The following is a 15,192-nucleotide window of genomic DNA, read 5'->3' on the forward strand; positions in this document are numbered from 1 at the left end:
TAAAAAAATCACAGAAAAATAGGCATACACTCGAAGAGCATAGCAAGGCTCAGTGTATGGAGTTCTGGGTGGTCCTGTTGTGGTCAAAGAAAGCAACGTGATTCCTGGCAGGCACGTGGCAAGTGGCTTATCAAGACCATAGCACATTTCACTTAGAAATGGCTAGTGAGTGCAAATGGTCATCTCCATGCAATTATCCTCCGACCCCTACCACAAAATTCATTACTGGAATAATTCCTGTGGTTAATTCAAATTCTTTACACTCGGAATATGCAAATATCCCTGAATATGAAATGAACTGGTTGATTCTGGGTGTTCTGATGGATGACTCTGACTCTGAGATCCTAGATTCCTAACCAGAATGACAGATCGGGTCCAGATCCTACAACCTGCATTTTCCATGGCATCAGCACCCTTCCCCTGACATTCCAAAACAGTGACTAGACTGAGATGGTATTTCAGGGGATGGTTTGCCTAGATCGTTCATAATTTAAAAAAAAGAAATGGAGAGCTTTTGTACAAAACAGGACTTTTCCCAAGTAAATGAAAAAAGATGGTCGCAAGAAATCCAGTTGCGACAACCTTCAGAAAAAGAGAACCACAAGACTGCAAAGAATCGTGACCATAGCACCCCACATTTGAAAGAAACAAATTTAGGATTAAGTTCATTCTGATGAAAGGGAGGAAGGATACATTTGCAGTGTTAAGGACAGAGTTTATACCTGGGCACAACTTCAGTTAGAAAATATACCTTTTGGGGAGATTGTCAGCTGATCTTTATCATAATTTACAAAGATTAAAATGACGAATTACAAAGAAAAAAAAGCAAAGTAGCACAGACTAGAATGCTTCACACGCTTTGCTGACTATGAATTTTTCTGCTCCATAAGTGAACAGAATACTACAATTTCATAGCTGACATTCAATATTCATTTCATCACTAAAAATGTATGCAAACTTACTAAAAAGAGACAGATCATAAAAACACTCGGCCAAAAAAAAATGCTTTTTTCTAGGTTGCTAGTGCACTTTTGGCCCATGGGCTCTGGTTCACACGAAGATAGAAATGCACTCCAAGACCATCTGAGAAGCACTTCCCGGCTTAGAAGCATCCGCAGGTGACCAATAAAGGAGGCAAAACACAGATTTCCACGCAACACACAACACTAGGGTCCAACTTTGACTTTTATAAACTTCCAGGTCTCATTTTTAAGAGAGTAGGACCACAGCTCACATCCTTGTTCTCACTTCAAACCCAAAGTCATTATGCAAACCACATGTGAATTTTCGACAATCAGGCCAGACAGTCAGACACCGCTGCACAGGGGTTAATGGGCACAGCCGAGTTGCTTCTACACACACAGGTCATTGGGGGGGGGGCGGTGAGGGGGAGGCGGGGCTTCATTCGCTGGGAGGCCCCCACTTAGCAAGAAAGTCCCATCACCAGAGCCCAAAGTGAGGCGCCGCTGCCCTTCAGAAGAAGTACTCTCTCTGGCTCTCACTGACTGAGCTTTGCACATTGACCTCACTCTTCAGAGCAGTCTCAGCACTGTCTCCAGCCGGGGGAACAGTTGACTGATTTTTTTGGTACAACCACCTCTGTTGATAAATGCGTGCGGCTACCACGGTGAGACAGAGCAAGACAAATACCACCACCGCTATCACACCTGGTGAGAGAACGGGGAGGTGCAATCAGAATACAGACTTCTAACATACAGGACCTACATAGCTGATAGCAAGCTTCACGTACATCACACGCGCATCATCAGGAAAGTGGGCACTGGCCTACTGGAACACTGACTTTACTTCTAAGTCCGCACGTCCTTTGGATACAACAGTTTTATGCCTTTAGGTTAAAGATCTATTGGCCTGGCATTCACTTGGTGCCTTCCTGTTAAAATTCGGAACCCCAGCATGGCCTCTAGGTCATGCTCCCACTTCATGATAACAAGCGAGTATGTTTTCATTATTTTAAAAGGATGGAGTGTATAGATTTGTCATGGAGTAATTAAATGCTTATGTGCAAGTACATTAAAAAGATCTGCTGCTGACATTCTGCTGATTTACAGTTCTGTGGTGAGTACACCAGTTCCTTCTATGAGGCTAGAAGAGTCTTACGTGATCTCTGCTGCTGGAGGCCATGTCTTGTGTGTGATCCCTTTCAGTTGCTTGTGTGTAGGGTCTGTGCTGTACCTTGGTTATGTGATTATGGTATGTGAGAAGGTAGCACCTGTCTTACGGGACTGTTCCTCTTCCTGCTGGCGGTAAGGGGGCAGGCAGTCATGGTGGGAGTCCACATGGGAATCCCTACATGGCACAGAACTACAGGCAACCTCTAGGTACTAAGGGCAGCCAGCAACAATCGAGACACTCTCAGCCTTACAACTACAAGACTCTGGATGCCTTCAACACCCATGCAGAGGAGGAAGTGGATCCTTCCCCAGAGGAATCTCCAGATGAGACCTCAATGCTGGCTGACACCTTCATTGCAGGCTCCTATGACACTGAGCAGAAGACCCAGCTAAGCTCTGCCCAGACTTCTGACCCACAGAAACCAGGACATACTAAAAGGGAGTTGGGTTAAGTTCTACGTGGGTGATGATCTGTCAGATAGCAGTAGATAACCGATATACCACTGTATTAAAAATTTGTAGAAAGAGAGACAATGTTCAGCGACAGGGAAAGTGGATTATTTGACATCTTTTGCTGGTAATGCTTTAAGTACTGAAGTGTTAGCTGTGTCAGTGCTTCTCAACTTTGGCTGCATGGCAGACGATGGCTCAGAATCTTCGGTGGGAGGCTTGGACACCAATATTGTTTCAGAAGTTCCTCTCATTTTTTTCAAGGGCTGCCAGTGTTGGGACGGTCAGATAAGCCTAGAGGGGTTTGCTCAAGCTGCCATACTCATTAAAGAATGAGGGTTAATCCGTACTGAAACAGGGAGGTACCAAAACAGTGTTCATCAGTCAAACACTTTTAAGATGACTGACAGGCATTGATATTGCAATTAGCAAATGTTAGAAAATGCATTACTGTTTAGTTAACTGAATCCAAATTCGTGTTGTTAAATGAAGATTCTTCACTATGCTCTGGGACAGAAATAAAGAGCATAACGGAGCCCAAGAGACTCGCAGCTCAGTGGGTGCCTTTGGTCACAGGGATTCCTGAGCAGATGCTCAGAACCTTTGGAAAGGTTCTTAATACTAACAAGTACAACAGTCATCACGTTCACTACACCTTGCACCTCACCTGACAACAAACAGTTGTTGCTTTAATTACTCTGAAGTTTTGTTACAGGACTTCACTTTGAAGAGCTACATTGTATCCAATTTTAGTGTCAGGGACAGGAACTCAATAACAGTGATCAGGCCACTTGATTATCCAGTCACTGTCACCGTTACCCTCAAACACCTAGGATGTTACTATGTATGTAACTGAGTACTAGCTTGTTCTTTCTGTGAGACTTGGTAGGGTTCCAGAGCAACCTCTGTCTTCATCCGCTCTCTGAAGAGACTGAGATGATGTGACTAATGCATCCGATGCCTTCTATAACCTTCCTTTCAGCAATCCCAGTGTGAATGTGTCTGTGACAAGCACTTAGGTCTGTCTGCCTCTCCATCCATCTACACATCTGTGTCCTTCTCTGCCTGTCCATCAACACGATGGATGCCTTGGCAAGAAACACTCTGTGATCTCCAGTGTACCAGGTGTGAGCATGATTTAGGTTAATTCCCCTTCCTCTATTGTTCCCTTTGTTTGCAAGAAGAGAGGTGATGGAGTGCAGCACGAGGAGAAATCCACCTGTTGGGGTGGTTCTTTAACCGGACTAAGTACTTTACACATAGTGTGGTCTGTGGTCATTCAGACACAGGGCTGAGGATTCCACCCAGGATTCTACACTGCAGCTCAATATACTTGGCAGCTGACAACCGTGCAGCACAGAGCCATAGCACAGATCGAAAGCAGAGCCAAGTGAGTTGTGGGGGCCAGTAACCTGAGTTGTTACCTCCCTAACACCCCATGTGCTCTGGTTCTCCCTCCCGTCTATCAGGAGCCAAGCAGGATTTCTCAGGGGAATAATATTGCTGCAACTTACTTACTTTGTACAACTTGACAGTGATAATTAATCAAAGGCGATAAAGCTCCAAAGACCACACCTTCTGTTCTAGCACCAACCTGACTGTCATCGTTGCTCTCTCTACACATGGCACCAACCATGACATTTTGCATGTTTGGACTTTGATTCCTATTTCAAACGCATGGATCACATTTAAGTCGTTTTATTTTAAATCAGCTTCTTGCTTTATAGTGAAGTCTTCTCATTCAAAATAAATGAGAACTGTTCAGGATTAAGACTTGATTTATATTTTAACACAAAAGTATTCCTTTTAGGTGTACATTATAAATAACACATATGTTTCTTTGTTCCTGGAGTTATGAAATCAGAAGATCATATACTTCATTCTTTAGAAAAAAAGAAGTGGTTAAGATAGGAATGGGCAAGTTCACATTCTTAAACAGATTTGGTCAGCACTTGAAAATGTCTGAGTACCTTCCTAATAGTCTGGAGAAAACTGGCATCTTGATGAACAGAAACTTAATGGGCAGATCCAGTCTGGTCTGCCTGAAAAGTGGACACCCATCTGTATCCCCCAGCTTGAGGACGACCTCCCTTATCTGGAATAGCCGTCAGACAGAGAGCAGCTCGTTCCCTCCTGGCCCAGAGAGTTTGCAATGGACACATTCCAGTAGTCTAATAAATATAAGTGTTCTCTGAATCATAAGGAGGAGACTTGAATATTCATTTTTTAAAGCAGGCCTAAATAAATTCTGTTTCAGAGAATACAGTGGGAGATATTTAAGATGGAACAACTTGTACCTCTTCAAATATATGTAAGTACATAGAAAATATAAATATACATTATATGTGAATATATGTAAATATATATGTAAATACATACATAGTTTATCTATAGGACTTTGCTTTAAAGAGCTGTTATATCCAGTTTTACCATCACATGCATAGAATACATGTGACACTGAACGTGTATATATAATACAAATATATGTGAATAGTTACATTTAGAAATACAAATAAATATATGTAAATCTAAGTTAAGACTGACACCAGGAAACAGTTCCATATACTTATGTTTAGAAAACTCTTTAAGTTTTCTATCTTTATGTCTATGAAAATGACAATTTGCATAGTTTAGGCGATTCTAAACTCACCTAATGCTTTACTTTTAATATTATTTTTAACGTTTGGGCAAATGGATTGAGAGATCCCTGGCTATTTTTGGATCAAAGATGTAAAGGTGAGTATGTTGTGTACGTACATGTGTACATATGATCTCCTGAGAAATATGAATGGGTATTTTCAAACAAAAAACCTTATTACTCTGTGGTTTGGCAACTATCCTTTAAAGAGCATCTCGGTGCAACCATGGGTTCACTCCACTCAGCCCCGCAGAGGCCGACATGGGGGCAAGCCAGTAAAGAACGCCCACAAAGGGGTGTCCTGCCATTGACCTCGCCCCTCAGCTCGGACTCCCGGACACGGCTTTATGCCGGCGGTGAGAGCAACCCCGAGGACCAGGTCGTTCACAGCCCTGTTACCTCCGATGACAGCAGGGTCACTTCTGTCAGCGCTAACTAAGGGCTCTCCCCCGTCTGTCGGTCCAGAACCACCTACAGCAGAGAAAGGGAGAATGACAGAGGCAGAGGGAAGAAGGCTTTGGCGACGTTCGCAAACATCTGACAGGAGAACAGAGCCCTACGCGAGCGGAAAGGAGCAGGAAACCCAGACCAGCGCAGGGCCAGGCGACCCCACCGAGGGCCTGGGCAGCCCTGGGGTACAGACGGGGTGGAGGACCGCGGGCGGCGAGCGCGACCGCGACCGCAGGCGGAGGGGCACGCACCTGTGCTACCTGCGAGCGGGCGGGTGGCCTCCCGCGCTGTGGCTCCGGGCCCAGCGGACTCCGCGCAGCGGGACGTGGCGGCCACGTATCCGTGCACAGTGACCGCGACGGGGCCGCCTGGGCGCAGCGCAGCCTTGAGTGGAGCGGCGGGGCCGAAGCGCACGGCCGACAGGCAGCCAGTGAAGCCACGCGCGCCGGCCCGCTGCGTGTCCGGATCCGCGCCGGGGGCCTCTGCGGGCAGACAAGAGAGGCACGCGTTAGGTCGCGGGGGGCGCAGGCCTGCCCCGCGTCTGCAGGACCTCCACCAACCGACCCGCCCTCGGAACCCTCTGCCCTTCCTTCCGTAGGGCAAGACAGGCAGGGCGGTCCCTGCGGCCTTCGCTAGTGACCGGCTGGCGCCAACTTTGCCCGGGGGCAGGCCGAAGCAACCCCGGGTGCGGTCCCGCCCAACAAAGGATTCCACCTTTGCTGTTGCGTTTCAAAGATCACGGCAGTATTTTGTAACGGGAACTGTGGCTGGTAATCTAGGCGATCGCAGTGAAATGTCACCCGCATGGGGACAACAGTGCTCTGGGAATCCCTGGGGCCGTTCTAACCTCTCCATTTACACTTGATTCTGGCCCCGTTTGCAGCCCCACAGGGGCCCCGCCCAGCTGCAGCTGCCACCGGGGAACCTCACCTCCTGCTGCCTTTCCCGCGGTCCTAGCCCCAGACCTGGCTCAGATCTCACCGAGGTTGGTTAGTGGGAGAAGGGCAGTGACGGACCCACAAGAGCAGAGCACCAATCCCTTCACCTCGAGGACGATTAGCTCCTACACTGCACTTGCTCAGTGCGCCCAGTTCCGTGCAGGCTCCAGACATTTCATGGATGCGCAGGGAAGCTGCCTCAATATGGGGACCCGCGTCATCTGTGTCTGACTCCCTCCCTGCTTCAGTGTGTTCACTAGTCGGGTGACATCTTCTCCTACCAACCATACACAGCAACCAAGAATTCACCCGGTGCCTTCCGCAGGCCGGCCACCGTGTGGGGTCATTTGCAGAGGTGAGAATTTCATGCTCCCGATGTAATACCTACAGTGTTTTTATTCCTGCTGGAAGCTAGTTCACATTAGATTTCAGAAATGTCTGAATGTCTCTCACGTGGAGCGACCTGGATCCAGGCTGGTCACGGGAATCCCGTTTTCAACAGGATATTATCTCTTTATTCTGCCAATGGCTTTTGGACATGTTTGTAATTGCTTGCATTAAGGGGTGGGTAAATGGGGATCATTACACGATATTTATTTTTTTTATTTCTTTATAAACTTATAATGTATTATTAGCCCCAGGGGTACAGGTCTGTGAATCGCCAGGTTACACACTTCACAGCACTCACCATAGCACATACCCTCCGCAGTGTCCATAACCCAGCCACCCTCTCCCTCCCCCGCTCCCCCCCAACCCTCAGTTTGTTTTGTGAGATTAAGAGTCTCTAATGGTTTGTCTCCCTCCCTATCCCATCTTCTTTCATTTATTCTTTTCCTACTCCCCATGTTGCATCTTCACTTCCTCATATCAGGGAGATCATATGATAGTTGTCTTTCTCCAATTGACTTATTTCGCTATATTTAGAATAAATGCTATACCTTCCATAGAATATATGTGCGACTCTACAAGTCTTTTTGGTTAGCATGATAGAAGGTCTTTAAGTTCACCCTGAGAATCTCAGCTGTGATCTATCCCTCTTGATGTTGTGGATAAACTCTTAGGGGGTAGTGTTTGCTTCCTTTGAGTTTTTGAGGGGTAGTCTAAGTGCTATGTAAAAGACCTCTAAAAGCAACTACAATGAGGGGCATGTTTACATTGCTACAATACTAATAAACAACTCTCTGAAACACACAGCTCTCTGGGCCAGGCTGATCATATGAGGCATCAAGGAGGCTTATGTATGATGAATTTCAGGTAGATTCTTACAGTGAAATAAGCCAGCTGGAGACTACTCAGCTGAATGATCATTTTAGATTAAAGAGCTCTTCTGGGGCACCCAGGTGGCTCCGTCGTTTAAGGGTCAGCCTTTGGCTCAGGTCAGGATCTAGGGGTCCTGGGGTTGAGCCCCTTCATGCTCCCTGCTCTGGGGGGAGTCTGCTCTTCCCTCTCCAACTGACCCCCCCCCGCTCCAGCCCTTATGCACACTCTCTCTCCCGCAAATAAAAAATAATAATAAAATAAAATAAAAAATAGAGTTCTTTAAAGGTCACTTCTTTTTGCTTTCAAACAATATATATTCCATAAAGAAAGGCATTCTTGCTTGAATATACTTAAGAGAATGTCAAGAAGAACTAAAACAGGAAAATGCTCTGATAGTAACATAGGAATGCCACAATGCTAAAATACTAAAAAACAAAAACAAAACACCACAGGCCAATTAAAAGTCCCAGCCGCTGAGCAAAGAGAGGACCTGCACAACACTCGCTTTCCTGGTCAAAGTCTAAAACGAGCACTACCAGGATAGGGTCACAGAATCAATCCTGGGCAGACATGTATCTTATAATTAACTGGACTAACTTTGTGAAATTCATTTTAAAGATAAATTTTAAAATGTCTCTAGGCAGTGCTATTATTCAAGAAAGGAACCCCGGTAGAACACTACATTGCAGTCAAGAACTTGTGCTTGACATTTATACGTACTTGAGGATTGTGGGTATGGGCATGTGTGGGTGGGCTTGTGTGCCCCCATAGCCTGTTATTAACCCCAAAGCTGTAGCCATGACTTTGTATGCATATGGGGTACCAAGAAAATGCAAGTTTACTGCTCACTGCTTCCTGCTGCCTTCATATTTTCCATCCTGAGGTCATGGTTGTGATTCGTTTTTTGACTGGAATAATTCTCTAGTATTTTCCTCAGATGGGAGGCATGGTCAATATTTAATCTCCATCCTTCCTTGTTATCCAAAAAAACTTTTTTTTAACCTTGTCAAATACATTATATATTAGATGCTTGCATTGTGGCTCATTCCTCATCCATACTAACGATAATCCACATCATTTTTTTATCCCGCTGTAACAAATGAGAAGTTAGATGCTGATGCCCAAATCATTATTTTTTCATTGTAGTAACTTCTGTCTAGAAAGTTTGGAGGATTATTCTCTGTGGGTTTTGCAATTCAGAAATTTTCCCAGTTGTATGTCTTTTCTCATCGAAATGCATTCTTTCAATCTGCAACTCATATTTTCCTTTAGCTCAGAGAATTTTTTTTTCATGCATAATTACTCTTTGCTTCCAGTTCTGTTTCTGGACCTCTAATTATTCCCATTAGGTTTTCTCTCATTTTCCCTTCTAATTTCTCTCTCTTAATCTTTTTTTCTCTGCGGTTTGAGATAGCCCATCTCTGTAATATTCCAGACTACTGTCTAATGAGAATCAGTGATGATTCTCTCCTTCAGATAACACTGTGAAATCATGAAAACCCATATTTACTTTAACCCTCAGAGTTGGTGTGTGACTTTTTCAAGTGTCCTTGAATGCCAAGTTTCATCACAGTTGTGTTCTGTCTTCTTTAATGGCTCTATTTTGATGTGGGAATTGTAGTTTTGTCTTCATTCCTCCTCCCCATCTTCTTGGGGGGTGACATCATCTTTTTAGCTCTTGATTTATCATTCCACTGTGAGAACTCCATGGCTGAGGATCTTAGATGATAGGGGGGTCCTGGCAAGCTAGAGGCTGCATCTTTTCTGCCCCATACCCAGCAGCAGACCTGCAGGCTCATGATCTGGCCCCAAACAGAATGTAGGAAGTAGTCTCTCTCCCTTACAATGGCAGAAGGAACGTGGCCCAACCATCCAGTCCATCCCCTGCTCCATGAGGGGCACAGAGGATAGGTATAACCATGCTTAGCAATGCTGACCTTCCCTCTGGAAGTCAAACTTTAAAAAAAAAAATTCTAGATAAGTGACATAATTAGAAAACGAGTAGAAGACAGACTTTTCCATTCCATCTTTCCAACAATTCAGAGCCAGAGGGTCCTGATTTTTGGAATGAGAAAGAAATGAATTATTCCTTCCTCCCCAAAACACATGCCCACCGAGCACCAGGCTCTCCCAGCGCTTGCAGCTAACACCAGAGAAGAAATCAGGGGTAATCTGGGACCTGATGTGCCCAGAGCGAGCAATGCCAGTAGGCACTTCCTGGAACACTAGTCATTGTACATAATACAGACTCTTTGTATAGTGACATGTAGGCAGTCTCCACCACTCTTTCACCCAACAAGGTGATCACATCAGAACTCCACGCAATCGCTGCTTTTAGTTCTTCAATCCACTTCACAACTGCGCAGCCCCTCCCGATGTGGCTCTGCCCGTTTCAGCAGTCCTGAACCCTGAGCCCTTCCACTTCCCTCCCCCCACCTCCCATCATACCCTGTCCTTAAACACACTCATTCACACTTCAGAATAGACACCCAGTTACGACCCAGCTGTGTGCGCAGAAGAGGCATTGGCAAAAGAAATGAATCTCTAATGGTTTTTTTATATTATTATTGAGATATAATTCACATACCATAAGACAGGCCCTTTTAAAGTATACAATTCAGGGGGATTTTGTATATTTACACCGTTGTAAAATCGTTACCAGTATTCCCTCGCAGAATATTTCCATCTCTCCTAAAGAAACCCAGTACACATTAGACTCCATGTCCCATTCCTACCCCTCTCCAGCCCTGGGCAAACCCAAACTTTCTATTTCTATGATTTGCCTATTCTGGACATTTCATATAAAATAAGTCATACAGTAAGTGACTTTCGGTATTTATCCTCACTTATTTAGCATCATGTTTTCACCCATTTGTAGCCTGTGTTGCTACTTCATTACATTTTATGGCCAATATTTCACTTTTCTTTGTGGCACACAGTGAAACACTGGCACAAACGTAATGCTGTATCACTTAGTTGATAGTCCCTGGGGTTATTCCCAAGCTGGGTTATTTATTAGTGGAGAACACAGCTATGGGGATTTGCATATACCTATTGTGTCTGAACATATGTTTTCAGTTCTCTTGGGTATATACCTAGGAGCGGTCATACAGTAACTCCGTGTTTAACTTCCAGATAAACTGCCAAACTGTTTTTCCACAGTGGCCACACATTTTACATTCACATCACCAATGCACAAGCGCTCAAATTTCTCCACCTCCTCCACTTGTTACAGTTTTTTAGTGATATCTTGTGGTTTAGATTTGCATTCCCTTGCCGGCTAATGATCTTGGGCATCTTTTCATATTGGTCTTTAGTAAATCTTCTTCAAAGAAATGTCTTTGATTTCAGCCTTTGACCAGATCTTTTGACCATTTTTTAAATTGGGTCATTTGTCTTTTTGTTTGGTTGTGAGAGCTCTGTATATACTCTGCACAAAAATTTCTTATGAAGCTGGAGCAAACAATCCTAAAATTTGTATGGAATCAGAAGAGACCCTGAATTGTTACGGAAATGTTGAAAAAGAAAAACAAAACTGGGGGCATCATGTTGCCTGATTTCAAGCTTTACTACAAAGCTGTGATCACCAAGACAGTATGGTACTGGCATAAAAACAGGCACATATACCAGTGGAACAGAGTAGAGAGCCCAGATATGGACTCTCAACTTTATGGTCAAATAATCTTAGACAAAGCAGGAACAAATATACAGTGGAAAAAAAGACAGTCTCTTCAATAAATGGTGCTGGGACAATTGGACAGCTATGTGTAGAAGAATGAAATTTGACCATTCTCTTACACCATACACAAAGATAAACTCAAAATGGATAAAAGACCTCAAAGTAAGGCAGGAATCCATCAGAATCCTAGAGGAGAACATAGGCAGTAACCTCTTCGATATCAGCCACAGCAACTTCTTTCAAGATATGTCTCCAAAGGCCAAGGAAACAAAAGCGAAAATGAATTTTTGGGACTTCATCAAGATCAAAAGCTTCTGCACAGCAAAGGAAACAGTCAACAAAACAAAAAGGCAACCCACAGAATGGGAGAAGATATTCGCAAATGACAGTATAGACAAAGGGTTGATATCTAAAATATCAAAAATGGGCAGAAGACATGAACAGACACTTCTCCAAAGAAGACATACAAAAGGCTAACAGACACATGAAAAAAATGTTCATCATCACTAGACATCAGGGAGATTCAAATTAAAACCAAATTGAGATACCACCTTACACCAGTTAGAATGGCCAAAATTAGCAAAACAGGAAACGTGTGTTGGGGAGGATGTGGAGAAAGGGGAACCCTCTTACACTGTTGGTGGAAATGCAAGTTGGTGCAGCCACTTTGGAAAACAGTGTGGAGATTCCTTAAGAAATTAAAAAATAGAGCTTCCCTATGACTTTGCAATTGCACTACTGGGTATCTACCCCAAAGACACAGATGTAGTGAAAAGAAAGGCCATCTGTACCCCAATGTTCATAGCAGCAATGGTCACGGTCATCAAACTGTGGAAAGAACCAAGATGCCCTTCAACAGACAAATGGATAAGGAAGATGTGGTCCATATATACTATCGAGTATTTTGCCTCCATCAGAAAGGATGAATACCCAACTTTTGTATCAACATGGACAGGAATGGAGATTATGCTGAGTGAAATAAGTCAAGCAGAAAGAGTCAATTATCATATAGTTTCACTTATTTATGGAGCATAAGGCATAACACAGAGGACATGGGGAGATGGAGAGAAAGGAGTTGGGGAAAATCAGAGGGGGAGATGAACCATGAGAGACTGTGAACTCTGAAAAACAAACTGAGGGTTTTGGACGGGGGGGTGGGAGGTTGGGTGAGCCTGGTCGTGGGTATTATGGAGGGCATGGATTGCATGGAGCACTGGGTGTGGTACATAAACAATGAATTCTGGTACACTGAAAATAAATAAATAAAAAAATGTTATTTGTCAAAAAAAAATTCTTATGAGATGCCCGACTTGTGAATGTTTATCCTCATTTTGTGGATTGCCTTTTTACTTTTTTAGTAATGTCTTTTGAATTACTAAGCTTCTAATTTTGAGTAAGTCTGACTTATATATTTTCCTTTCTTCTTGTGCATTTAATAAACGATGATCTAACCCAACGCTTTTGAGAAGCCTTCTCTAAGAAACCAGTGCCTAAGCCAAGGTCACAAAAATGCACAACCATAGTTTGGTCTAAGAGTTTTATAAATGTAGCTCCTACATGGAGGAATATCATTCATTTTGAGTTAATTTTTCTAAATGGTGTGAGGTAGAGTCAACATCACTTTTTTAACCTGTTAGCTCTGTACCATTTGTTCAAGACACTAGTCTTCCTCCACTGGATGGGCCTGGCATCCATGTCTAATATCAACTGATGATAAATAGTTTGACTTCTCGACTCTCAATCTACTACGTTGCTCAATACGTTTGTCCTCATGCCAACAGCACACAGTTTTGACACCATGGCTTTGTACCACATCTTAAAATCCAGGCTGAGAACTCCAGCTTCACTTTTCTTTTCAAGATGGTTTCGGGCTAATTGGAGTCCCTCACATTTCCATATGCATTTGGGATCAACTTGCCACTTGGACTTGGACCAGAATTGTATTGAACCTGTAGATCAATTTGGGGAGCACCACCATCTTAGCAACATTAACACTACCAGTCTACGAACACGATGTCTTTCCGTTTGTGTAAATCTTCCATAATTCCTTCCAGCAGTGCTTCATAGTCTCCAGTGTATGTGTCTCACACCTCTTCTGTTCAAGTTATTCCAAGGTATTTTATTCTTTCTGATGCTACTTTAAGTAGAATTCACATTTTGGTCTTCATTTCATTTTTGTTTTATTCATTGCTAGTATAAAAATACAATAAATTTCTGTATGTTGATCTTATATCCTTCCTCCAACTATGTACTATCTCCATTAGCTTTTTTCATGGATTCCTTACAAGATCACATTCTCTACAAATAGAGATAGTTTTACTTCTTCTTTTTTATTCTAGATACTTTTTACTTTTTTTTTCTTGCCTTGTAGCCCTCACTCAAACCTGTACTACAGTCCTGAAGGAAGGTGGTGAGAGTAGACATCCTTATCTTATTCCTTATCTTAGGGAAAGATTTCCATTATTTTCCATTAAGTGTGATGTTAGGCATGGAGTTTTTATACCTGTCTTTTTTCATGCGAGGAGTTTTCTTTCTATTCCTACTTTGTTTTTTTTGTTTTTTTATGAAAGCACAGTGGATTTTTCTCAAATGCTTTTTCTGTGTCTATTGAGGCAACCATGTGGTTTTTGTCCTTTGTCCTATTAATATGCTGTTTTACATTGATTGTTTTTATCTGCTGACCCAACCTTAAATTCCTAGGATAAATCTTATCTGGTCGTGTATAACAATTTGTTTGTGTGACTGGATTAGATTTTACTGGATTAGATTTGCTAATATTTTGTATTCATATTGCTGAAATTATATAAACTTTTTGTGTCTTCCACCTTATGACTTTCCTCCCAAATGAGATAAATTCTTAGGCAGAGCAGAGCAACGACAAAACATATGTCAGAGAAGTCAATGGAGTTTTTAATATCCAAACTGTAGTCTGTCCATGAGGGCATCAGTAAGTAACTCCCACATTTTATTTATAACCCAATTCTCATATATGGAGTTCCATTTCAACACAAGATCCTTCAGTGGGTTTCTTTTCCCTACTAAGGTTTATCCACATGACTATACTGACTTGAACTACTCTCAACGTATTGTACTCTTTCCCAGGAGGAAAGAGAAAGGCACATCTTTATTCTGCACCTCTCAAAACAGATTTTTGTTTTGGTATTTTGGGGATATTTGCTGTTGCTGCTCTTTAATGCACAAAAGACAAAATCCACAGAATACCATTTACACAAAAGTCTTTAGTGAAATAAAACCGAGTGAAAATGCCAGGACACCTTACTAGGTTGTTGTATTTTAAAGCTCTCTTACTTTAGGGTTACAGGCCATATCCAAATCAAGACTAGACAGAAAATTAGAAACCTAACAATCTGCACTTAAACTAGGATTTTACTAAAATTATTTTATAGTAACCGGGAGCACTTGACCTGAGTAGTCATCGTTAATAAGACCACCGAAGACCGGGAAAAGCAAGAGAATCCTGTTAATTTAGAAGATGACCCTGAACCGTTCCTCCCAAAACATATTAGGATAAATAATAATGACGATAAAGGAGATCCATCATGAACACTATTTTATTCTTCATGTTCCCTATTGTACTGAGAGCGCTTTGAGGCAGCTTCAATATGTCTTGTTTCTAGGATTCAA

General features: G+C 42.9%; 1 protein-coding gene across 4 annotated transcripts in view; it reads right to left on the bottom strand.

Annotated features, from left to right (window-relative positions):
* Positions 1–1,336: 1,336 nt before the first annotated feature.
* The window catches only part of LOC123952300 (contactin-associated protein-like 3), a 210,634-nt gene continuing 196,778 nt past the window's right edge, over positions 1,337–15,192 (bottom strand). For 3 of the 4 annotated variants that reach the window (XM_046021654.1, XM_046021657.1, XM_046021656.1), the window contains 3 exons: positions 5,922–6,152; positions 5,620–5,691; positions 1,337–1,667 (listed from right to left, as the gene is read on the bottom strand). In XM_046021654.1, coding sequence (XP_045877610.1) covers positions 1,474–1,667; positions 5,620–5,691; positions 5,922–6,152 — 497 coding nt within the window. In that variant the 3' untranslated portion in view covers positions 1,337–1,473. The remainder of the gene's footprint in view (positions 1,668–5,619; positions 5,692–5,921; positions 6,153–15,192) is intronic. The other variant, XM_046021655.1, reaches the window with a different exon arrangement.

Source organism: Meles meles, chromosome 10, assembly GCF_922984935.1.
Source record: "Meles meles chromosome 10, mMelMel3.1 paternal haplotype, whole genome shotgun sequence".
NCBI lineage: Eukaryota > Metazoa > Chordata > Mammalia > Carnivora > Mustelidae > Meles > Meles meles.